The 25,360-nt window shown below is 40.3% G+C and overlaps 2 protein-coding genes across 7 annotated transcripts; both read left to right on the top strand.

Annotated features, from left to right (window-relative positions):
* The first annotated feature begins 38 nt into the window (after positions 1-38).
* On the top strand, positions 39-13,890 carry nr2c2 (nuclear receptor subfamily 2, group C, member 2). Of its 6 annotated transcripts, none has more exons than XM_088999362.1 (15): positions 39-207; positions 1,995-2,082; positions 2,293-2,369; positions 2,468-2,668; positions 4,148-4,253; positions 4,369-4,548; positions 4,715-4,868; positions 4,951-5,041; positions 8,113-8,258; positions 8,471-8,633; positions 8,738-8,859; positions 9,184-9,323; positions 10,722-10,859; positions 10,966-11,071; positions 11,667-13,890. In XM_088999362.1, exons 3-15 carry the CDS (start codon positions 2,301-2,303, stop codon positions 11,839-11,841), a joined length of 1,791 nt encoding a protein of 596 aa, XP_088855488.1. In that variant the 5' UTR covers positions 39-207; positions 1,995-2,082; positions 2,293-2,300; the 3' UTR covers positions 11,842-13,890. The 6 variants fall into 6 exon arrangements, with proteins under 6 accessions (XP_088855488.1, XP_088855469.1, XP_088855478.1 ...); XM_088999343.1 differs by having other exon boundaries at positions 2,273-2,369; XM_088999352.1 differs by having other exon boundaries at positions 1,991-2,082.
* A 533-nt stretch (positions 13,891-14,423) lies between these two features.
* Positions 14,424-25,263, top strand: cyp27a2 (cytochrome P450 family 27 subfamily A member 2). The gene is made up of 9 exons (XM_088999402.1): positions 14,424-14,924; positions 16,780-16,970; positions 17,277-17,476; positions 17,557-17,754; positions 18,658-18,821; positions 20,165-20,331; positions 20,462-20,543; positions 23,927-24,142; positions 24,214-25,263. The coding sequence occupies exons 1-9, from the start codon at positions 14,727-14,729 to the stop codon at positions 24,331-24,333; spliced, it is 1,536 nt and encodes a 511-aa protein (XP_088855528.1). The 5' UTR covers positions 14,424-14,726; the 3' UTR covers positions 24,334-25,263.
* The last annotated feature ends 97 nt before the right edge of the window (positions 25,264-25,360 follow it).

Here is a 25,360-nt window from a genome sequence, read left to right as displayed (position 1 = left end):
GGTAGACACAATGACGTCACACCTGTCTGGCTCGCACGCGCCCGGAGGAGGAGCGCGGGGACGCTCCGGAGGAAGAAGGGGAAAAAAAGAAAAAACTTCCAACCATCAACGGGTCACGAACTATGACCTTTAACAGCAGAAAATCCAAACAATTAATTTTGTAAAAAATCAGACAGCTCACAAATCGCCGTTTTCACACTTTCTAAGGTAAGGGTCGGCCTCGACTTGAAAAGCACAGAAAAGCGTTGAGACTGTGCGCATGATAAATTAGCCGTGCTAATCTCCCGGTTTGTATGCTAGTTGAGCCGACGCGCGACTCGGTCGAGGAGGCCATTGCGCAGAGCGGCTCTTCTGAATTGGGTTTATATGTGCATTTGTATGATGTACAGCGTTTCTAACGTACGCTGTTGATATGTCACTGTAGAATGAATAATGAACACGTTGCGGATGTGGTCGTGTTATGCTAGCCTGGTCAGCTAACCGTAGACAACACGACCTTTTTACCTTTGCCATTCCGGCGACACAAATGTGGCGGAAATGTCGTGAGACACCCCCTCCCTCTCCCCATCATGCTGAATCGCCAAACAGTTTTTTGCCACGAGCCACCTTGAATAATTAGTGTGCGGGAACATGAATGTGCTGACATGTATTCGTCGTGAAGATTCGTCTCCAGTGTTATTGGCTGCTTGCCAAATTCTCCATTTTGTTGTGTTGTGGTTCGTAGCCAATCGTTGCGATACTTGGAGATTTACGCCCCTCCCTTTATAGACAGTCTCACCATGACGTTCCGTACTTCCGGGTGCCAAAGCGTTTGCATTGCCATAAAAAAAACACCGATTGAGCTCCATAAAGATATTTGGATCTGCAGTGATCTCCCACATGAATGCATACCAATGTACACATATATAAAATATGAAAATAGTCCTTAGAGTACGATGATTATTTGTATTTTACGAGAGGTAAAATTGACGACAATACCAGTGTGTTGTAAACAGAAAAATGTTGACGTGCAGTTGAGAGATTTCAGGATTCTACATGAAGGCTTGTGCTTTCAGGCACTGATGATCCATGTATTAGTGGCCTTACAGTAACTATCAGGCATTTTATTTTCATTATACAATAAGTACAATACTATTCATCCTAGTGCACCTTTATTTGTTGATTTCACATCAGCTTCTGGTGCAATTTTCATATTTTGCAAGTTTATTCTGGGGTATTTAAGAAAATATTACTTCTGTGGATCGATGTTCTTTTTTGCATGTTGTGTTTTTTTGCACAAAAATTAATAGTAATAATACACTTCATTTAAAAGTGCATTTCAAAACTCTCTAGGACACTTTACAGTCACAGATTACATACATATTTATTTTATTGCATTTGATGTTTTCAAATCCATTAATGCTGTTCAAACCAGTCTTAATGGAATGATTTACTCTGATGTGCAAAAAAACGTGCTCCCAGCAGTAAAACTATGAATGACAGTTGATCGATTTAGGTGGCTAAAATTCTAAAGTATATTTCACATTAAACAAAAGTGAAGAATGTGTTGATTTCATCATATTTATTGAACTATTTTTGAATGTTATTTATTGAACTGTGAACCTTTGGTGACTGCATAAAGTCACGCAGTGGGCCGTTAATGTAGAACCCTTCAATGTGACACGAGTGTTTCCATATCGTACACCACAGCGGAGGAAGCAAGCAACCAAGGCAGGTCAATTGAGAGAACAGGGCAAATGGCTTGAATGTTGACTGAATGTATTTTCTTGACCATCGCAGTTTAAATGGGGGATTTTTAGTCAAATAGATGTCAACATTTCAATGTGTTGATTCAGAAACTATTTTACAAACTCAGGTAGGAAAATGCTGTATTGATACAAAAATATTGAATAGCTTTCAGGATACACCAGCACAAGTATTGTATCCGCTCGCTTGTTATTATGCATCTTTGTGTGTGATTAAACATTAAATAAACTTTCCGTTGTTCCAGACAGTCCTGACTCATGACCTTACATTATCATCATGACGGCCAACCTGAATTTGCTCTCTCAGCAGAAAATGGACTTTGATTACGAGGCAGAGGTGAGTGTGGCTTCAAATTTGTCCGAACGTTTTTTTTTTTGTTCATTGTTTGAAATTTTGATTCTGCTCTGAATTGAGACAGCCAGCGGCTTATATGCTCCTCCGTAAACAGGATTATGCAGGGCAATGTGTGTGTTGTGTTTGTCTGACCTGCTTAATTAATATCCATAAAAACGTTTTCAAATTATAGGTTATCGTTCTTCCCAACAGACTCAGCGATGAGTCAGTCACCCAAGTGCTTTCAGATTGTGTCTAGTGAGGCTCCAGTAACATCACAGCGGACACAGGTATGGTATCTTCCACCTCCCTTATTATCTAGTTTTTTCTTATATTAGCCTGTGCCACAGCACAGTATATCTGCTACACTGTCACTCTCATTCTTCAGATTGTAACTGACCGACAGAGTGGTCAGAAGATTCATATTGTGACTGCCATGAACCCCTCCAGTGCTTCCAAGCAGCAATTCATTCTGACCACATCGGACAGCTCAGGGGCAGGAAAAGTTATTTTCACCTCTCCAGACAACCACAGGACAAAGCAGCTAATTTTTACATCTGCAGACAGTCTGATGCAAGGAAGGATACAGGTGACAACAATGCAATACAATACAATACAATACAATACAATACAATACAATACAATACAATACAATACAATACCACCTTCCTTTCTATGTTGACAAGGCTTTGAAAATATTGACTTCATCTGTAATCTTAGAATATTATTATTATTAGTATTCAACTTTTTGTCTGAAAACGTCAGCCAAAAAGGAAACACAATTGAAGCAATGTCGGCTTGAAACCTTCATGTTGTCAACACCATATTGTAGCTACATAGGAAGCCTGCTGGCTTGCTTTCTGGGTTTGGTCACGTGACGTTCCGTTTCTTGCAGGAATTTACAGAGCAAGGCTAAGGTATAGACACGGGGGAGGTAGTTTCCCTAACTCCTGTTTAGATTCTTGGCTAAATGTAGTTGAAACACAAGGCTCCAAATAAGCGTTTTTGCATCTCAGTCATCAAAATGTGTATTTTGCCCAACATTGAAGAGCAAAAATGAGAAGGAGACGCCGAGCCTCAAAAGTAATGATTTGCGAGTCATGTTTTGGGAGGGAAAAGCATTTTGTACATACATAAACTGCACCTGTCTATAAGCCGCATGTTTATATAAAGACAGACGGTTCATATTATTATTATTATTATTATTATTATTATTATTATTATTATTAAATGTTTTCAAAGTTTTGATTATATACCTTAACTTTTCTTTCAAAACAGTGCCTCTTACTTGGCAACAAGCATTACGGAAGTAACAGCCCTAACAGGGCAACACGTTAGCACTTACTAACAGGTCTGGGTACAAAAACATACCTAGTCACTGAGACACGGAAGAAATACGTTTGCACTCACTAACAGGGCTGGTTACAAAAACATAGCAAGTCGCTGAGAGCCGTCCTCATCTTCCTCCTGTGCACTGAAACTATGGGAGTCGGATTGGAATAACGTCAGACATTCCTCTCAACACACGCTCTCATTCTTTCTTTTGTTGTCGCGTCAAGTGTCACTTTCATCCAGCGGTAAAGTCACTCCCGAGCTTGTGCTGTCCTCTCCGTCACGCAGCAAACCGACTTTTCCAAAGCTGTTGGTGATGGTTGATTTTTTTCACACTGCTCGCTGTCAGGATCTATCAATTGGCCGACTTGTGCAGAAGTTGCGCTTCGCATACAGCCAGTTTTGGTAAACGATTTCTCGCCGCTGGTCTTCCAAGCCTCCCATTCAACTCGGAGGGCCACTTTAAATGCCCGACTCACACGCAGTGATACGTGAAACTTGCGTCTTCCTCACCCTTTTCCCCAAGATGATTTAACAACTGAGTGTTCATTTTACCAGAGCGACATGAAAACAATCTGTTTGTTCATACAGTAAAGTCTCGTTATATCGATATCGGATATATCGATAGTCCCGGTTATATCGATATTTTTTCGGACTCCCTTGAATATCGATATAACGAGACTTTACTGTATATGGCAATAAAATATTGTGTTCATGTCTATCACTTTGTTCTCAGATTGTTACAGATCCTCTATCGATGGAGCAGTTACTCGGCCAATCGGGCGATCTGAGTCGGCCGCAGATGGTTGAGTACTGTGTGGTGTGCGGGGACAAGGCTTCAGGTGGTTGAATTAACTGTCATGTCATGGATTGTTTCTTCCCGTCTGTGATTAAGAGGATCCTAATCTGCTCTCACACGCACAAAAAAATGAGTCTAATCACGTTACTTGTGTTCAGGCCGTCACTACGGAGCAATGAGTTGTGAGGGATGCAAAGGTTTCTTCAAGCGCAGTGTGAGGAAAAACCTGACCTACAGCTGCCGCAGTAAACAGGACTGCGTCATAAACAAGCACCACCGCAACCGCTGCCAATTTTGCCGGTTGAAGAAATGTCTCAACATGGGGATGAAGACTGACTGTGAGTCAAGAATTTAGTGCATTAAAACAACACTCCAAACAATTACAGATCAGGTTTCGTTTTTGGTTCCACATCACCCATGACCCCAAACTGTCTCCAAACCTTTGGAGACTGAATGATGAAACTACAAATTTGATTCAGAACATATTTTGCTCATTGCCCCCAGCTGTTCAAAGTGAGAGGAAGCCTGCAGATGTGCCCAGAGAGAAACATGTCAACTGCGCACCCTCAACCCAAAAAATATACATCCGCAAGGACATTAACAGTCCGCTCATCGCCACGCCAACCTTCATCTCGGACACGGAGACAGATGGTTCCAGGTCAGTGAAAACAAACGGTAACTTCACAGTATTGGCAGGTTGACAGGCGTCATCTGCAATGCGGGTCCCATGTTGCTTGCAGATCAAGCCTTTTGGACCAGGGGATGCTGGTGAACATCCAACAGCCTGTCGTGCAGAGTGATGGAACGCTGATGCTGACAACTGACTCAAAGGTGTAACTTTCAGTGTTCTAGATTGTGCAAAAATCCACTGACATTAACTCATTCACTGCCAGATGTGCAAAAATATTTCCACTCCATTGCCAGGGTTTTTGTCATAGTCACTTCAATTTTAAGTCCCACATAATATTGAGTTTTTGGACTACATAAACAATCAATACAGCGTTAGAAAGTTTAGACTCTCTTCTTTCATCAGATGAAAATAGTTAATTCCTAAATTATATGGGTCTGGAGTTATATGAGCTTGAAATGAGGGTGGCAATTCATAGTACAGTAAAGTCTCGTTATATCGATATTCTCGAGTTAGAAAAAATGTCGATATAACCGTACTGTCGATATATCCGTCCTGCGCCGAACTGCATTAACAAATGCCGCCAAAAGAGGGCATCCAAGCGCCATATAAGAAACGGAGCTGGCCATATGAGCTCGCCATTTTGTGCCTCTTTTTTTTTTGGGGGGGGGGGGGGAGAGATGTTCCCCCAATGTTGCCTCAAAATGGCACATATAATTCTTTAATCGATTGCAAACATGTATACTTTCCTCTTCAGAACTACAGTGTATTTGAATCATATTCATAACTGGATGTGTAACAAGAAAGCATATTATCCAAATCTGAAGCCATTGTTTGGATTCACAAGCAATGCAAGACGTCTTGGCGTGAAGTCATTTTTATTGGTGTTTTGCATTTGAATAAAAAGTGACATTGGTTGTCCTTTGATACACAGTATGGAAGGTACAGTAATTTTCAAAATCATTACGGTTCAGCAGACAAAACAAGAAACATTGTTGCAAAAAACGATTGCATTCATATACAGTACAGTGGGCATGTACATAACACAACAGGGAAACTGCAACGCTTACATCTTACTGTATTATGTATGCAATTTAAAAAAGTCACCAATCTTCTTCTGCTTCCCATTTTTACCTTTTAACACAAACATTTCAATCTCGTCTGCTACAGACGAGCTGGCGTCTGAAAATGATAATGGCTCTGCTACACGGGAGCTGGTCACGTAACAAACTCACGTGACCAAGTCGACCAATGTCGCGACCGATACAGCGACCGATACAGATTTCGATAATGGTGGTACTGTATAGAACCCCTAAGCAAATATCGATTCATCTTAAATATCTTTTGTATCGATATAAACATAGCAAAATGGCCGGCGGGAGATGAAAAATAGCACCGTCGTAACCGGATTATCGTAAAAACCACAAATCGTACTAAATGGAACTAATTATACATAAAAAGACTAGAAATGTGCACGGGAAATAAAAATAGTGTCGTAATAAGCCGTATTATCAATATAAACGATATCGATATAACGAGACTTTACTGTACATATTGGTTTATACAGTGAGACCTCAACTTACGAACTTAATTGGTTCCCAGACAGAGTGTGTAAGGCGAAAAGTGTGTATCTCAAAAAAAAATTCTCCATAGGAAACCATTAAAATGGGAATAATTAGTTCCCGGGTTTCCATAAAATATACTTTTCAACTAAATAAGCCTTAAAACTACACACAACATACCTTATTCTATGTATAATTATTGTATTGTAATTGTATTGTAAGGAAAGAAATACACTGCATATCATAAAGTCACTTTATTTACATTTGTGATGGTCATTGATGGCTTGATGGAATGGCGTTGGAGGTCGAAGGTCAAAGGGAATTGCTGTTTGGAAAGAGAGGCACATTACATGAGGACTGTAATTAAAGAAATAAACTGTGCTGTAAAATAAAGTTTTATTTACCTTTTTGATGGTCGTTGATGGCTTATGGAAAGAGAGTCACCTTCCATAAGGACTGTTGGTAACTTAACCTCTGGTGTGGCTTCTCTTCTTTTTTCTTTGGAGACTCCTCATCATTTTTGCTGATTAAAAACGTCTTGACACCTGTTGCTTTCTGACTTGTAAGGTCTTACGAAGCTGAGACATCACATTATTGTTCATCATGTTGATGATTGTCAGAGCCACAATCTTTTCTGAATGGAACTGTTCAGTAAAAGCCTGCACATCATTCCAATTTGCCAACATTGCCTTTATGAACTCACTTGATGCTGCAGCCATCTCCTCCTCGCCCTGAGATGTTCTCGAACCATCCGTTGCTGGCTTTAAAATCCTCACTAAGCGCCGAATTTCCAGGTTGGCGCATGGCGATATCTCACATAAAATAGCTTTACTCACGCTGTCGCCGGATAGCTGCTTTTTGTTAATCCAAATTAACAGAAGTTTTTCAACTTCTTCGATGGCCCGAGACCGTCGCTTTGAGAGCACGGAAACACCTTTAGCAACAGACGCACCTTTGATGGCTTTTCTGTTCCGGAGAATGGTAGCAATGGTTGACTTAGTATAGCCGTGCTCGGCCACTAAATCACACAAACGCACACCTCGTTTGTGTTTTTCAATTATCTCCTTCTTCTCAGCGACTGTGATTTTATTTTGTGTCTTCTTGGGCTGAACACGAGCCTGGGGTGTTTTTTTTTTTCGGTCCCATCATAGTAAAATTATCAGCAAAAAGCTCCAAGTAGGCGATCGACGTGTGCATTCAATGAGAGGGGGTGTGGAAAGTAGCGCCGGCTGGAGCGCTGTTCGGTCGTGTGCTTCCGCCGAAGATCACTCCGCCGGATCCGAAGGTCGTGTGCTTGATGGACCAGCCGTGGTGGGTGTGTATTATGAAAATAGTGCTTATTATAAGGTTTAATTTTCATAAATTTGACGTTCGTAAGATGAAAAGTTCGTAAGATAAGGTGTTCGTAAGTTCACTCACTGTATATGGTTTTAACAACAGCTGAAGCTAGTACAAAGCACTAACATGGAAAAAAGGGAAATGCTGCCCCCTTGTGGACAAGAAAAAAAAAAACATTTCCAGAGGCTATGGCCAGCACTTTATCGGCACCCAAGCATGAAATAACAAGACCCGAACAAATATGGGAATGGTGCTCTACGTCATATTTTCAATTCACGAATAAATTCATGAATGGCAGCGAATGAGTTAAATATTTTCACAGGCATCAAACAGCCATGGACTAAGACACAGACAAAAATTGTATCTGTTCTTAGATGGAGTCTGGCCATGGTGACCTTGGGACGTTGGCAAATGTGGTGACATCACTGGCCAGCCTAAGTGACTCTTTAAAACAGAACTTGAAAAACGGAGACTCATCTGACTGCCAATATACAGAAAAAAACACGACAGAGATAACACGGTAAGCAAAGCATTGCAAATGTCATGATTTAACTTTTCATGAAAAAGGACTCTGTAAGTGGGCAAAGATGGCAAAAGTACCCGACCTCGGTACTTGGGTCCAAGTACAGCATCTGCTGCTAAATCTCTTACTTATTATTGGTGTTCTGAAGTTTTCTGTGAATTGACAAATGTACGGGCTTATGCATGCCTGCCTGTGTTTTTTTTTCACAGTGCCTTTGACACCCTGGCCAAAGTACTCAATCCCCCTGAAGCGGGCGTCATAACCGACAAGTGTGTTAGTGAAACAACCTTTCAGCTAATTGATCAAGACCAGGAGACCCCAATCATTGAAGTGGAAGGGCCACTGCTCTCAGATGGCCATGTTAAATTCAAGGTGGGTGGTTTAGAGTGACAGTATATTTCCCCCCCCAAAAAAAGGAACCGAAAGGCCGCTTCTGTGAATAACCTGGACAACTTGTCCTAATGCCTTCCTTATAGCTGACCATGCCCAGCCCTATGCCTGAGTACCTGAATGTACACTACATCTGTGAGTCGGCCTCCAGGCTTCTCTTCCTCTCAATGCACTGGGCACGTTCCATCCCTGCTTTCGTAGCTCTTGGGTAAGGTCCCGCCCGGAGACTAATGACTTTCAAGTTTACCATAACACGAAACACACAATAAAAAGAACTAGACACATTCTATATTTAAATCCAAAACATGCTTTCATTTTATAAACACTGCCATTGCATATGCCAGGTAATGTCAAGGTAAAATCCCATTGATGTGCTAATGGAAATTAGCATTTACTTCCGGGAGTAAAATTCCTTAAAATAATGACTTTTTTAAGAAAACAACCACATGTCACAAGCAACTTTTGGAGCCAAGCTGTCAGAGGTAAAAAGCATGCATGTGACATCTAGTTAATTGTCATGGATCTTTACCAGGCAAGAAGAAAACACCAATTTGGTGCGAGCCTGCTGGAATGAGCTCTTCACTTTGGGTCTCGCTCAATGTGCTCATGTGATGAACCTGTCCACCATCTTGGCTGCCATTGTCAACCACCTTCAAAGTAGCATCCAGGATGGTATGGGTCTCCACTATCTTCATCTCACAATAGGACAAAACAACCTTTATAGTGTTAAAATATGCCCGATTCTCAGGTGAGGATCACCGGATGTTTTAGTCATAGAGTGTATTCCCTTCTTTTCATTGCCTTGGGCCTTAATGCTATTGATGACTGGTTAAAGCAAAGTAGATGTGAGTCAGCATTTGGTAGGAAGATTTCCTCTATTGCATCTTTACCTGTCCTCTGCAACTCAAGCTATCTGCAAATCTTGCCACATCACCTTCATCAATCTTTTAATCTGACTTGGTAGTAACTCGATCAGGAAAAAAAAAATATAACTTCATGGCACTCTTTGGTGATGGCAGAGGAGGCAAATTTTCAACTCAATTTAATGTCAAGAAATGTTTTCTTCCCTTCAATGGATGTCATTGTGCTTCACCTAGTCTGAGAGACATGGCCTTCTCAGGGCAATATAAAAAAGGGGGGATTTAAAAAAATACATCTCTTTTTCTTTTGTATGTATTTTCGATCCTGTTAAAGGTCTGAGTAAGTAGTTAAATTCTTTGTAAATAAAATGTATTGCTATACATAGTTGTACACCAATGGAGATGATTTCCGCTCCCCAGTCAGCAACAATTAATAGTATTCGTTGTTTGCAGAGAATAAAGAATGAATGCATCTGAATATATTTGCTGTTTACATGTTTTGTTCCAACATTTATGTTCAAATATCTGTTGCTAATAACTGCAACATGGATGCTCATTGTTGCATTGTGACATATTCTGGCCATCTTTGTGATATTTTTGTGAAAACGACAGAATTAGCTCTTCAATGACTTCTAAACCCCCCCATAAAAGAATATCTCGAGAACTAATCAAGTTCTACTGATTTACAGTAATTTCAATGCATCGTTTGACTGTCTTTTTGAAAGACAATCAACAAAATTGATCACCGTTTTGGCTCACACAAAAAAACTAAATTTCTCTGGAAGCCATCTTTCGAATTAAAAAAATTCTTACTGTGTTATATTGATTTGAAATGACTGTTCCGAATTGACTCCGCCTTTTGACAGGCTGTCACGTGTGGGTAATTGGGTCGGGTTGCTACTATCAGTTAGCCCCTCTGTGGCGTTTTCCATTACGTGTTAGCATTCCGCTAGCAGACCGCAGTAAAATGATGCGGTGGTTTCAAATGTTTATTGTATTTTCTGTTTTGTTTGAAAGTAATCTTCAACTGCAAGTGGCAACAAAAGGCTTCAAGTCTTTTTTTGATAGTCAAAGTCGAATAAACATGCTAACGTTAGGTCATTTGTGTCTCAAAGAACCACCGTATTACCGAGGACTATATGTGATTGCTGACACCTCATGGTGATCCAGCCAGACCTTGTGTTTCTGTGAATTTTTTTGTGATCTGTAGATAAGCTGTCAGGGGAAAGACTGAAACAGGTGATGGAGCACATCTGGAAGTTCCAAGAGTTCTGCAACAGTATGACAAAATTAGAGACAGACAACTATGAGTACGCCTACTTGAAGGCCATCGTCCTGTTCAGTCCAGGTGGGGTGTTCTGTCACACCACTGCTATCAATAGTTAAATGTTTTGAATGTGAGGAATACACAAGCAGAAAAGGAAAAGAGAAATGCATTCCTTTGATGTCAACAGATCACCCCGGTGTCGACTGCAGCGGACAGGTGGAAAAGTTTCAAGAAAAGGCCCTGATGGAGCTACAGGACTACGTGCAGAAAACATATCCAGATGACACGTACAGGTATAAAAGGCATTTCCACTTTTTGTGAATTGACTCAAAAAATCCTTAGTTCTCAATGTAGAAATATTTCGATTCCTAAAAGCTATATTAACGCGTCTCTTACATTTTGGAAAATGAAAAACAAAAACTGACATCATTCCCTGAAATGAAAACTGTGCCATGTACTAAAATGACATGTCCGGGGTTCTCAACTCTCTTTGTTTTATAGTTAGTTTCACAGTAAATCAGTAGTTTACATTTTACAAACAGTTAAACTTGAAAGGCAAATGTATTCAGAAGTCAAATATAGTTGAACTATACTTAAAAATGTACTGCACTGGATTTTAAAAATGAAATATGTACCAATTTCTTATTTTGTTGTGAATGTCAAGATTTTAAAGTCATATTTATTTGTATTTAATCGAGTGATTACTTCACTTACCACTGGAGAGAGCCCACATTCCACTAATTGTACTTGTCACATTTGCAAATCACTAATTTGTCATGCTCCAAAAAATACTAGACTTTGTTTTTCACTCTGCACTTATGGTTGGTTCACTTATTTTGTGTGTGTCTGCGCATCTGCGTCTGCGTGCACGTTTCGACTCATCTTCAGGTTGACTCGCATCCTGACGCGACTTCCGGCGCTGCGCCTCATGAACTCCAACATCACAGAGGAGCTCTTTTTTACCGGCTTGATCGGCAACGTCTCAATTGACAGCATAATTCCCTACATCCTCAAGATGGAAACAGCTGAGTATAACAGCCAGGATGTCGACTCCGCCGAGTGATGGGGAAAAACATTTCCAAATCTTCACTTCAGGTATTTTTGGTACCCTTGGGGTTCGCTCCAAGTTCTTTGCTCAAACTGTGTTGAACATCCTACAGTGGCCTCATGACGTACAAATCCTAAAGGCTTGGGAGGCATACATCTCATGAATGAAACCCAATCGTTCAAAATTGAATTTGACATAAATATTAAATAATAAAGACCCCAACTATTTTTTGCTGCATTTCAAATGTATGTTTTAATACGTATGAGTTGCCTCGCGGTGTCAAACAGGTATCTAATACCTGGTCATATGCATTTAGTCTAAGCAATTCATAATGTCATTGAATATGAATATGCATTGCAATGGCTTTGCTAATCACTAGTTTAATTTTTTTCTTCACTATGAACAAAGAAGAACTGGAAGGAAACCATTTATCAGATTCATATGTGTACTTGCATAAGAGCAGCAGAACAGACCTCACTTTTTAATCTGTCAGCAAAGTGCTTTCATCGTTCATGGATATTATCCTGATGTATTCCAGCTTTTAGCTCCATAGCTTTTTTTCACACAATTGGCCAAATTGTTAAATTATGTCAGGTTTATATTTTTATCGCTGTCTGGTTTTATCTCTGATGTTGTGAGTGCTTCTGTAATGCACATATATTTCTGGACTTGAATCATGTTCATGTTTAATGTCTCCCGTGCAATCACCTCATCACTTTTCCCTTTATGACAATCACAATTTCTTTATTTCCTGTCCTGTCATTGTTGTTTGACTGTTTGTTTGTCTCCATTTTGTATGTTTATTTATCAAAAACATATATTTTTACACAGTTGCTTAAGTGTAGCTATGCTACTGTTTTTGTCCTTAAGTTTGCTCTGTGCACATCAGTCAGCATTTGTGGCAATCTTCCACATCTGTCCTGACTGCACTCTTTACGTTTTGTATGTTTTCTGAAAACTACAAATTGTTTTGAAGAATTTTGCTTGTTGCATACTAAGTGTACTTAAGTCATTTGGGGCAGGATTCCCTAATTTTAAGAAGGAAAAAAAAAACAAAAGACAAAAAATATTGTTGGAAACCAGTCTCAAGTGCTTTGTCTTGAAGACTTTATGCAGCTGCTGTCTGCTTGTCTGATTGGTCAGAAAATGTATGCATGAAAGTGAATGGAAATCTATCAGTCCATTACCTGAGCCTCTTGTCTTCATGAGTACCATACTGGAGCTCACTCCAGCCGTATTCGGGCATTGAAAGGGGGATCTACCCCGAACAGATTGCCAACTAATCACAGGGCACACATAAAAAAAACATTCACTTTCACAATCACACCTCAGAACAATTTAGAGTGTTCCATTAACCTGCCATGCATGTTTTTGGAATGTGGGAGGAAAACGCAGTATCCGGAGAAAACCCACACAGGCATGGGGAGAACATACATACTACAAACAGGTGGACCAGAGCAAGACATTGAAACCTGGATCTGTAGTATTGTGAAGCGGACATGCGTACCAGTTCGAATGCACGTAAATGGTAATAATTGGGTTTAATACTCATTGAGACTGTTTGTAAAGTTGTTGGTGGGGATTTACCTTTGTACATGTAATTTCATTAAAATGAGTGCATGTTGTTTTTAAGCAATTTTATAATGTTTATGCTGTCTGCTTTATTAACCATCATTTTATAGTGCATCATCGTGCATGAAGAAGTGGCTCATTGCATTTTATTAAATGCTGTATGAAATATGTTTATTTAAATGGTGTGGCTTTAACATATTAGTATGAATACCTTCACTTTGGAAGAAATGTGATTTTTATTTTCATTTTTCTGGTTTGAGTATTCTCAGGCTAGCATTTTCATTGCATATAGTATGTCCATTTTTTTTTGTTTTCACCGAATGTATAGTTTTCGGTAAATTCATGTAATTGTTTTACCCAGAAGTGATAGCAACCTTATTTCTACCTCACAGGTGACGATGTAACCCATTGTATTAGCCGAACTCCTGTATTAACATTCCAGTCTTTGAGGCTGGCTTTGTCGAAGCCACACACCATAAATAAACTGTTATTCATCCATTTGGCTACCGCAGCGTTTTTTATTTATTTTAAGAAGTATGCCCCTGGTGTACCGTATCAGAGGTACCGAACCTAACTGTTGAGATCATCAGCGCTTTCGTTATGCATTTGGGAGAATAAAGAGTCGAGATGGTCCTCTTGTTTATATCATACAAGTAGGATATTTATTTGCCGGAGCACAGAGAGCAACCGCTGCGCTCTCATCGTCGTACGAAGAGTCAAACACACACTGGTTTGATCGCTGTCAAATCACGTGATGTCGCATAGTGGCTGGGTTGCCAGATCAGATCAATATTACAGCATTTTCACAAAATGATACAATCTAACTTTCTTAACACTAACCAATTCAAATGCACGTTCACCGAACCCGCCAGTCGTGATTTTTATTTTTTTATACGAATTAAGACATAAAAATGTTTGTAATGTACGTAATGTGTATTGCACGACCAACTATCCCAGTAGTCACACGATAATTACGAGCGAGCTAAATTTCCCTCAGCACAGACAAGCAATGCAGCCAACGATCACCAAGCGGGCGTCTGATAACTCATTGACATTTTGTGTCAGGTGTGTCTTAACCTCCATGAAAGAGGTTCGTCAAAGAACGTTCGTCGAACCCTATGAGATCGATTCGCCGAACCCCTCGGGCTAAGAACCAATGCTTTTATGTAATGGATTAAAAAAACATGCCATGCATTTCACCGTAACGCCCACTGGGCGACATTAAATGCACACACAGTGGACAGATTGACGCCCAAACCAAAACAAACTCCAGCACACCATCGGCGGATTTTCACGAAATAAATTGGGCGCTCACAACAAGAAAAGAAATGTCCCACTTTACGCCTCGCCTGTTTGCACTCTGCCGACGTGGAGGTTCTGTCGGCCTCTGGACCAGAAGCCTTGTACAAGCAAGGGCTGAAACGGCTAAACTGAAGACCATCGATGACTTGCACGGACCTACTTTGTCCCAAACTCTTTTCTGGTTATTTGTCAAAGGCTATGCAGACAAGAGCCACTTGCTGCAGGTAAGCAGAACTATGGGCCGGACCTTCAGCCTGCTGGGTTTGACGGATTTATTTTTAAAAATCTGATTTATAAAAAATCATTGCAATTAATTTATAATTGAACGTTTTAGTGCATGTTGTGTACTTGTCGATGAAAGAAATGCTGAAATGCGGAGTTATAAAAAAATCATGCTTTGTTATTTTGTTATTCGTGAAACTCTTATTCCTGGAAATCTTTGCACGGTATATTCGTGTTCTTTACTGTGGAATACAAATCATCATCACCTATGATGGACAGCTCGTAGTTGTTGTTTTCCTTTCGGCTTTTCCCTTCAAGGGGTCGCCACAGCAAATCAGTGTCCTCCATCTTTAGAGGTTCGATCCGCATGTTTGTTTTGGCCAAGCTTTTACGTCGGATGCCCTTCCTGACACAACCCTCTGTATTTATCCGGGCTTGGGACCTGCACAAGAAGACTTATGTCCCTTTGTGGCTACAGAACAAGCAACTCGCTCAGTAAAAATTCCCAAACACAAAATGGTCGTCGGCACAGCAACATTCAAAAAAGCTAAACTATACTCACCATTTGATGACAATGCTTTGATCTTTAAGATGGATCTTTAAGATCCTTTAAGATGCTTTATCTCACCCCAACAGCTAGTAGTGTAGTGTGGAATACTACTCTCAGAATCAATAACCTCCAAAGAGTGGCATGAAGTAACGAATACACTAACACTATACCCAAGTACTGTACATTAGTTTTTTGTTTTATCTCATTGAATATTTTATCCCGACGACTCTTGACTCCAAGCCCACATTTTAACAAACATTGTACATTTTGTGAAAGGCTGCTGCTTGTTTATTACAATGTAAAAAAAGAAATCACAAATAGATGGAGGTAAAGTCCACCGTAGTTGACATGGTAATTAATGTATTTTTTAGATATTCAGGTTGACACAGCAGATTAAAAAAATGGAAAGCATATATTCCCCAATCGTGTATTTCAGACTTTTTCTATGTGTCACCAATGCTCGTCATTTGTGGTAAACTCATTGTATATCTTGCCACTAAAAAAGATTAAGGTGCATTTTTTCATGGGGTTAGCTTTATCTAAATGATACTTTTTTGTCATTCATTCATTTTGTAATTTCAAGGAATTAGCAAAGGTCTGGGGAGAGGCTGAAACTCATGTTTTGATAGCTGAAAAGTCAAGCTAATATCTTGAACAACCTGTCAGCTTTCATTCTCTGTTCAAGCACTATGTACGTCAATAACAGAAGGAGCCTATCTGGCATTCTTTTTTTTCCTCTTTTTACCACGTTTATATAGAATAGTCTGTATTTGTTTTACATTTACAAGTTAAGGAGTTAGATTGATACTTCATCAGTACAATGACCTACCAGTCTTCATATTCAAGGGTCTCCAGGTGTTTGCATTTAAAAAATGTCTTTAGAAAGGTCTGGTAGATGGAGGACAATCATTTAATGCAGTTTCTCAGCCATAGTAGTCAGGTTAGGCCCTGGCAGCCATTCTCTGAATGCTCTGACCTGTTTGCTTGAGCTTCAGGAGCATTTGTTAAATTTGGTATTTTGGAATATACACTCCAGGAAAGAAGTGTCCATTCCGTATTTGCACACAACTGGGCATAAGACAGGCCACCCAAAGCAAAACAAAAGCAGTTGAGAGGAGTTCAGTAAATATTTGGATGAAAACCAAAGCCAGTAAGTATGACGCTAACGAAGCTTGGCTTCTTTGTGCTACATGATCATACATATTCTTACACCGCATGCCCAAACATGTCAATGTTGTACTGTTAATCAGCACTGATATCCAATGGGAGCCTGTTCATTTCCCAATTCACCTGACCTTGTTCTCTAGGGTGTACAGAAGAATATATACGGACCCATTTGGCGCTCCAGGTTCGGGCAATTTGATGTGGTCAACGTGGCCAGTCCTGAGCTCATTGCTCAGGTGATCTATCAGGAAGGACGCTACCCTGTGCGTGCAGAGTTACCACACTGGAAGGAATACAGGGACCTGAGGGGACAAGCCTACGGGCTGCATGTAGAGTGAGTTCATGTACCTTCTGGGTACAAATATCTTCTGTGAATAAGCTTTGTCAGTCACATGTTTATCAACTCTTGGGAAAATGTATTTTTTGATGGATGAATAGAGCAAGTGTTGTAGTCTTAATAGTTTGTGTAAGCTCTCAGTCGTACAGGAGTGGTCCATCGATGAGAAGGTTTCTTCAGCCGTCATCTGTACAAAAGTTTGTACAGATGACGGCTGAAGAAACCTTCTCATAGTCTTAATAGTATATTCAGTATTGTTGTATAAGACTAAATTGAGACATTTTGATGATTTTGACCATTCAGCAAGGGACAGAAGTGGTACAGGATCCGCAGTGCTCTGAACCCAAAGATGCTGATGTTGCAGGAAGTGTCAGCCTACGCTCCCATCATCCACCAGGTGGTTGAAGATCTGCTTAAACGCATTGAGTTTCTGCGCAGTCACAGTCAAGACAAAGTTTCTGTTTCTGATGTGACACCGGAGCTCTACAAGTTTGGATTTGAAGGTGAGATGCTGCTGCAGTTACGTTGGAGGCAACAGTGGAGCTGAGGTGCTGTTGAAGTTCTCCTAAATGCCATCATGTAGCTATTTCCTCCATTTTGTTTGAGACCAGGCTGGGCTGCCTCCAGGAGGACATTCCTAAAGACACGGAGCGCTTCATCGCTGCCGTCAACGACATGCTGACTCTCTCTGAGATTGTGCTCATCTTTCCACGCTGGACCCGTCGCATCTTTCCTTTCTGGAAACGCTTTGTTCGGGCTTGGGATGACCTCTATGACATTGGTAGGCTTGAACAGTAGTTGTCAATGTTTTGTTCTTTTTGGAAAGTTTTTCTTTTTTATTTGCTAGATATGTTAAATAAACAGATTCACCATTTTGTTATTTTATAGGATGTTCAATCATGGCCTGCCTGTTTTCTGAAGCTCAGCCATGATTGGTCTTTACCTGGGCCCCCAGCAATTTATTACATCATTTTCAGTCGTCAGCAAAGGGCCAACTGGCCATGCCGTGAGATGGACAAAATGGGTGGATTTTACTGCTAAACACATTTTTCATACACCCAAATTAACACACTCACTACCAGACGTGCAAAAATGTGGCAAATCCAGTGCCAGGGTTTTTGTCATTTTCAGTCAAAATCCAGGACCCACAGAATATTGAGATTTAGGACTACATAAACATTCAACGCTGCGCAAGAAATATTAGTCTCTCTTCCTCGATCAGAAAAAGAGTTCATTTCTAGCTTATTTGGTTTTGGAGTAATATGGCGTGCAAGTGGGGGCGGCTGTACAAAAGGGAAATGCTGCCCCCTTGTTGAAGGGAAAATACATTGCCAGAGGTCTAACCAGCGCTTTATTAGCACCCGCCACAAGAAAAAATAAAACCCGAACAAATTTGGCAATGGCGCTCAACGTCACATTTTCAATTGTCGAATAAATTCGGGACTGGCAGTGAATGAGTTAACCACAATTTTGTGTCTCGACTGGTGAAGCTGTCTGCTGCACAGAACATTTTCTCATCAAGAACATTTTCGTGTTGACTTCCTCTTTACACACTGAGCTGTAACTTGCAAATGTACTGCTGTACTGTTTTTTCACTGTTTCATGTACCACTGGGTCTGCATTGGGTGTGAACTTTCTTTCGTTTTTAAGTTGAAAGAGGTCACAATCCATTTTGACCCCATAGCGCAGAAACTCATCGACGGCAGATTGGCTGAGATCCAAACCCAGAGCGAGCGGGGTGAGCTGACAGAAGGCTTATACCTGACCTACCTGCTGTCCTCCGACAAGATAACCCGATCTGAGATCTACATCAGTGTGACCGAGCTGCTGCTGGGCGGAGTCGACACGGTGATAACAACTTCTGATACGTATTCACAGAACAAGCACAGCCACAATTCAGCACTTTCCAGCATGTATTATTTGTTCACATCAAGGCTCAACCAATTTTGAGTTTTTTTTTTTTTTGGGGGGGGGGGTTACAAAATTTGGTAGGCTTAAATTACAAACACTAATTGACGTAAAAGCTTGGCCAAAACAAACGTGAATCAAACCTCTGAAGATGGAGGACACTGATTCGCTGGAGCGACCCCTTGAGGGGAAACGCCGAAAGAAAAAGAAGAATTGATTCACAATTGATTTTTACAACGTACCCTGGCTACTGCCCAAACACAGCTTTGGGTCCAGCACATACGTAACCTATGTGAGGATAAAAAACGTGTCTGCTGTTTTTGTTTTCATCTTGGTGCAAAGGGAGTAGGTTCATTTGAATTAAGCAGGGTTATAGTAAGTTTGTATTTCTCATTTGAGTTATTTTAATTTCATATTCAGTTGTTTTTATTGAGTTATCTACCCAAAATCCTTCTTATTCGGTTAATTTCTACTATTTTTTTTCAACATTTTGTACATTTCTTGTGTGCAACATTTAAAAAACGGCACAGTAAGTATACTGTAGTGTAGAAAGACAAGAACATTATTATTTTTTAAACCAACAATTTACAAATCAAATATATGTTCTCTGGTAATATTTTCAGAACTTGATGATCAAAAAGAACTCAAAACGGAAACATCTAATTCAGATTCATTTAACTGTTTGAAACAGCCTGTTTGATCAAATAAGAGCCAGTGGACTGAGACCATTTCTGTATTTATTTTTATTATTTCTTTTCTTATTATTTTTTACAGAATCTAACAAAAAATAATATTAATACGTAATACATTTCATTTATACGCACCTTTCAAAACGTCAAGGACATAGGATATTTTTTCTGCGGGTGAGCAGTGGCAGCCACACGCGCCAGCGTTCACTCAACCTGGAACTTGAGGTTTGAGCATAGGCTCTTTGGATTCATGTAAAGCATTATGGAGATGTTTACACAGCGAGAATTTGTCTGTCTTTGAGCAGGGTTTCAAAAGACAGAGATCTTTTTTTTTCCCTAGGGAATCAACCTGTCATCACTTCCCCCCGTTTTGAGTTGGCTGTAAGTTTGATTCCCTCATCCGAATCACACTTGCTGTGCCTACAAGTAGCTGCGTGAATTTCGCTGAACCAACATGTCAGGCTGAGATGCATTTGTGTTATTGGGATAGCCGCTCTCAAAGATAGCATATTGTATCTCGGGCTGTGTCCAATGCTAACATTGTCTTTTACTGTGATCCAAAGTGAACCTGTTGACTTATTATGATGATGACAGACCTCCAACACTCTGTCTTGGGCCTTGTACCACTTGGCGAGGGATCCGCGAGTTCAGGATCGACTCTACGGGGAGATAAATGCCGTGTGTGCCGACAGACGTAAGCCCAGCGTGGACGACCTTCAAGCTATGCCTTACTTGAAAGCTGTTATCAAAGAGACGTTACGGTGAGCCCTCTTAATTCACTCCGCTTGGCACAAATATGTCAACCCACCAAGTTCGGAGCTCTATGCACTCCACACGTTTATAGTCCTGGTCTTTCATGTGAGCTTACTCTGAAATGTTCTTTTACCCCAGCTTGTATCCTGTTGTTCCTGGCAACGGCCGCTTTGTTACAGAAAATGAAGTGGTGGTAGACAACTACTGGTTCCCAAAGAAGGTACTGAGTCAGCAGTCTGCTCATGGTTTCTTCCTTAGAAAGAAGGATTCCTCGCACTTGCTCATGTGCAGTTTAGTTGGTCTCGAAATGTGTAAGGGGATCATCTTGACCTGCGGCATCTGTAAAATACACTGAGGGTACTTTGAGTGTGATTTTGCCAGCAATGTCAATGGCACATTTCTAAGTAACATTTTACATGAAAATGCAGACATTTTCAAGTAACAACAAAACTAGTGCCTTCATTTTTAAAGTAATCGGATTACAGTTACTGTTATTGGATTGGTTTAACCTTTATTAGTCTCGCAGTGGAGAAATTTACATTTCACTGCAGCAAAGTTATGAAAGGAAGATGAAAGAAAAAAAAGAAGTTGAAAAACAAAATACAGGAGCTGCTGGATAGGCAGCCACTGTCGCGGCGCCATCTTGAAGTAAAAAAAAAACATAAATTAGTTGCATTAAGTTCATCCTGTCTACTTGATATCTAATTTAAAACAGATTCTTATCTTAAAGACAGTGTATTGTCGGTGTTCAAATCACACTGGTGACACTGACGAAGGCGGAAGTAGACGGCGAAACATGTCAGGTATTTGAACACCGACAATACACTGTCTTTAAGACAAGAATCTGTTTTAAATTAAATACATAAATTGTTGTATCAGTAAACAATTTCACAAATAATATTTACTTCTATAACAGTGACGTGCGGTGAGGTTCATGGCTGGTGAGGCACTGACGTCACCATAGTCAGATTTACAAACATGAAATACAGAGGGTTGTGTCAGGAAGGGCATCCGACGTAAAAGCTTGGCCAAAACAAACATGCGTATCATACCTCTGAAGATGGAGGTTACTGATTCGCTGTGGCGACCCCTTGAAGCGAAAAGCCGAAAGGAAAAGAAGAAGAAGAACTCCACAGAGTAGCTTATTCACCATTTGATTGGCAACAGTTAACGTGTTTTGTTTAAAATGTCATGTCAGCATTCTTTATATACTGTATACAAACTGTGGCATAGGAAAAAAGAATGAAAAAAAACTTATTATTGTGTTACCTTTACTTATAAATGAAGTCCAAGTCTCTCTGTCTCAATGGAGATCACTGCCAGTGAAGAAAGTCGTCCTTGATCAGTCCTGTTCCGACTGTATGTTTTTAGTCTTTTGTGCTGAGAATGAGCGCTCCACTGATGCTGTAGTAGCTGGAACAGTGAGCGCGAGCTGGAGCAACTTTGTCTCTTCAGGAATAGTTTCAATGAGATCCTTCATGGCCAAAAAGCTGAGAAGCTGTCCAGGAGATTTACATTCATCCCTCACCGTTTGTGAGCATTACAGTCCGGTGTTGGTCTTCCTTTAATTATTATCTTCTGCTTCGATTGAAAGTCCAGTTTTGAAAAGCCTTTCAATTTAGATATGTAATCCGCCATTCTGAAAATAAGGCCAAGCAACACGAAAAAAATGACTGGATGGTTGCACTTAACTTGCGAACTGTTTACTGTAGCTTGCTGTCACTAATTCTATTATTCTGCAGCCGAGGAGTCGCAAAAAGGATTTGTAATCACCAGCACCCCCTGTCATGAGGCAGGAGAACTGTGTGCCTGACCTATTCACACAGTTTTGATAAAAATAAAATAAACACTGTAGTACAGTGTTTATAATGTACAGTGACTGTACATCATATACACCAGCTAAACTGTAGAAATTTAGTTCATATACGAAAAGCCTTTGAACACTTTAATAGCGATATGCAGAGGGACAGCAATGCGGTCTCACTGCAGAGCAAGCCAGCACAGTTAGCATAGTGATTGCGCAATCCACGGTGAGCCTCAGCCGGCTGCTGCCTCACTGCTCGTCTCCACTTCTCCAGTATTTGAACGGTAAATGTGAAAATTCAGCGATTTTGAAAACAAATCCAAACATGATGAAGTTAAATGGAAAAGACCGCTAATGTACAAATCACTAAATAAATATAACTGTTTAATTTATTTTGTCATTTGATATTTCCATGATGACAGGTGAGGCACAGCCTCACCTGCCTCCCCTGACTGCACGTCACTGTTCTATGATGTATTGTATTATTACAGGTGAATTCAGTTTTTCAAAAAGTAGCACTTTTCATCATCAAAGGCAGTCACATTTACTAACTCCAGATTACATCTGCAATAAAGACTAAAAAAAAAAAACACTTCACAGCACTGGCTACTCCCTGTCACTTTTATTGCAATTTATAAATCATAAGAGTTTATAAAGAGTGAAATCCAGGAGGACACTTGATTCCTAAACTAAAGTATTCACTCAAAGTACTGTTATATATTATGGAATACATAAAAGAGGGAAACTAGTATTTACAACTTGAAGATGGAAAGGCATCCTGGGAATTTTCATCTTCACATTCCCATCTGGGGGAGAGCCGTCACAAATGTGTCCAGTCATGTTTTCAGTAAGACTTTTCAAGCGGGAAATACAGTCACTTTTGAGTTTGTGCCAACTTATAACAAAAATACAATCGCTTGTTTCACATGAGTGTTATCTGGCGTGTCAGTACAGTATGCATTCACTTGTGTCTCACTAGTTTCAGTTCATGTAACAGGGCCTCAAACTTTATCATTATGGTGATAAACAACGTCCATGCATTATAAAAATGTTATTTTGTTGTTACAACTGTCATACTGAAAAGTGTCAGGCAAAAAGACCGCTTTATTTTGAAATATTATGTTAACTCATTCACTGCCATTCCCGAATTTATTCAGGATTTGGAAAGTGTGACGTGGAGCGCCATTCCCAAATTTGTTCGGGTTTTGTTCTTTCTTGCGGCGGGTGCCGATAAAGCGCTGACTGGACCTCTGGCAATATTTTTTCCCTTCCGCGAGGGGCCAGCATTTGCCTTTTGTCCATGTTAGCGCTTTGTTACAGATTCAGCTGTTGTTGGAGCGCCATATACAGTAAATGTATTTTGTACAGCCGCCCCTATTTCAAGCTCAGATAATCCCAGACTCGTATATCTAAGGAAATAACTCTGTTTTTCTGATGAAAGAAGCATGTCTAACGTTTCTAACGTTGTATTGAATGTTTATGTATTCCTAAAACTCAATATTCTGTGGGTTCTGCCATTTGAGTAAAAATGACAAAAACCCTGACACTGCAATGGACACGTTGTCTGGTCGTGAATGAGTTAAACTATTGTTAAATGGAGTCTGAAAGACTGTCAGCATTCCTGACACAACACTTTTTAGTGGCTGAGGCTGAAACAGATGAATGGCATTTCCATTTACTGTATCTCCAGCTCATCGGGCTGCAGAAAATGTTCGAATGGATGAATTGAATTTGAAGTCAAATGCTTTCACATACCGCTGTGAGATCCAAAGGACACACTTGTTCCATGTTGCTTCCAGACTCAGTTCCACCTGTGCCACTACGTCGTTAGCCACGACCACACGCAGTTCACGCGTGCAGACGAGTTCATGCCAGAGCGATGGCTTCGCACCGGTAGGGTGACGCCAGGGCCCCTCCGGCACCACCCATACAGCTTCATCCCCTTTGGCGTGGGTGTGCGAGGCTGCGTGGGTAAGAGAGTGGCCGAGATGGAGATGTACTTTGCTCTTTGCAGGGTAAGCATATCATGCCATCAGAATTTTAAATCGCTAAGAGCTCGTCAGGAATGCCAGTTTGTTGTTGGCAGCTGATGCAGCACTTTGAGATCCGGCCGAGGGGAGACGACCGTACCACCGTCCAGGCCAAAACGCGGACGCTGCTCATTCCTGATAAGCCTATCAACCTTCGTTTCCTGCAAAGAGCTTGAGGAAATGAAACCAAAAACCCTGCACTCAACACATGAGAAAAAGGTGGAGTAAAATAGGTGACAGAGACAACAACAAAATTATTTAATTCAAGTAGTTTTCTCATTAGAAATTGAACCGCTGCACTGTGAAGTTGGCGCGCTAACCTCTCCACTACTACTACTACTACTACTACTACTACTACTACTACTACTACTACTACTATTTTACGTGTATGAAAATAATACATTACACAAATAAAGCCGGCATCTCATCCTGTATGTTCCTTACTAAAATTGATAGGCAGTTTGATAGACGGTTGTTTAATGCTTAACCTCTGCCACAAAACCTATAAGGACGAATTTTGTTTTTATGTTTTTGGGAATTGATATATCTTTGCAGGTGTCTCAAAAATACTGTCGTTGACTTTTACATACTTTACTGTCAATACAGAAGACATTTTTATAATTTTACATGGCACCAGTACAAAGCAGCTCAATATTATTTTTCCTTCATTTATAAACTTGCATAGGGTAGTAGTAGCAAAGCCGGGTTCATGACATGATCATGTGATTCCTGTGCTTGATTGGCCGGCAAACTCACCTGACCTCCACCACATCAAAAATGTATGGGTCATCGTCAAGAGGAAAATGAGAATCACTCAACCGAGCAATGCAAAAGAGCAGAAGGCCACTATTGAAGCATCCTGAGCAGTGCCACAGGCTGATATCATCCAATGCCACGCCACTGAAACAGTCATACAGGCAAATGGGGGCCCAACCAAGTACTGTGTACAAAATGATTATCCTTTTCGGATGGCTAACATTTCATTTATTTAAACTCATTTTACTGTTTATTTCATGTGATATTCTAATTTTTTGAGACTCTGGTTTTGCGGTTTTCATAAGCTGTAAGTGATAATAAAAATTATAACAAATAAAAGCTTGAAATACCTTGCAATGCATGTTATGAATCTAAATAATATATTCATTTCACCGTTTAAGTTGAATTATTTAAATGAATTGACTTCTTCACTATATTCTAATTTTC

Source organism: Hippocampus bargibanti, linkage group LG01, assembly GCF_051943395.1.
Source record: "Hippocampus bargibanti isolate YZ-2025 linkage group LG01, ASM5194339v1, whole genome shotgun sequence".
Taxonomy (NCBI): Eukaryota; Metazoa; Chordata; class Actinopteri; order Syngnathiformes; family Syngnathidae; genus Hippocampus; species Hippocampus bargibanti.
The sequence above is the reverse complement of the archived record's forward strand: the minus strand, read 5'-3'. Positions and strand labels throughout refer to the sequence as shown.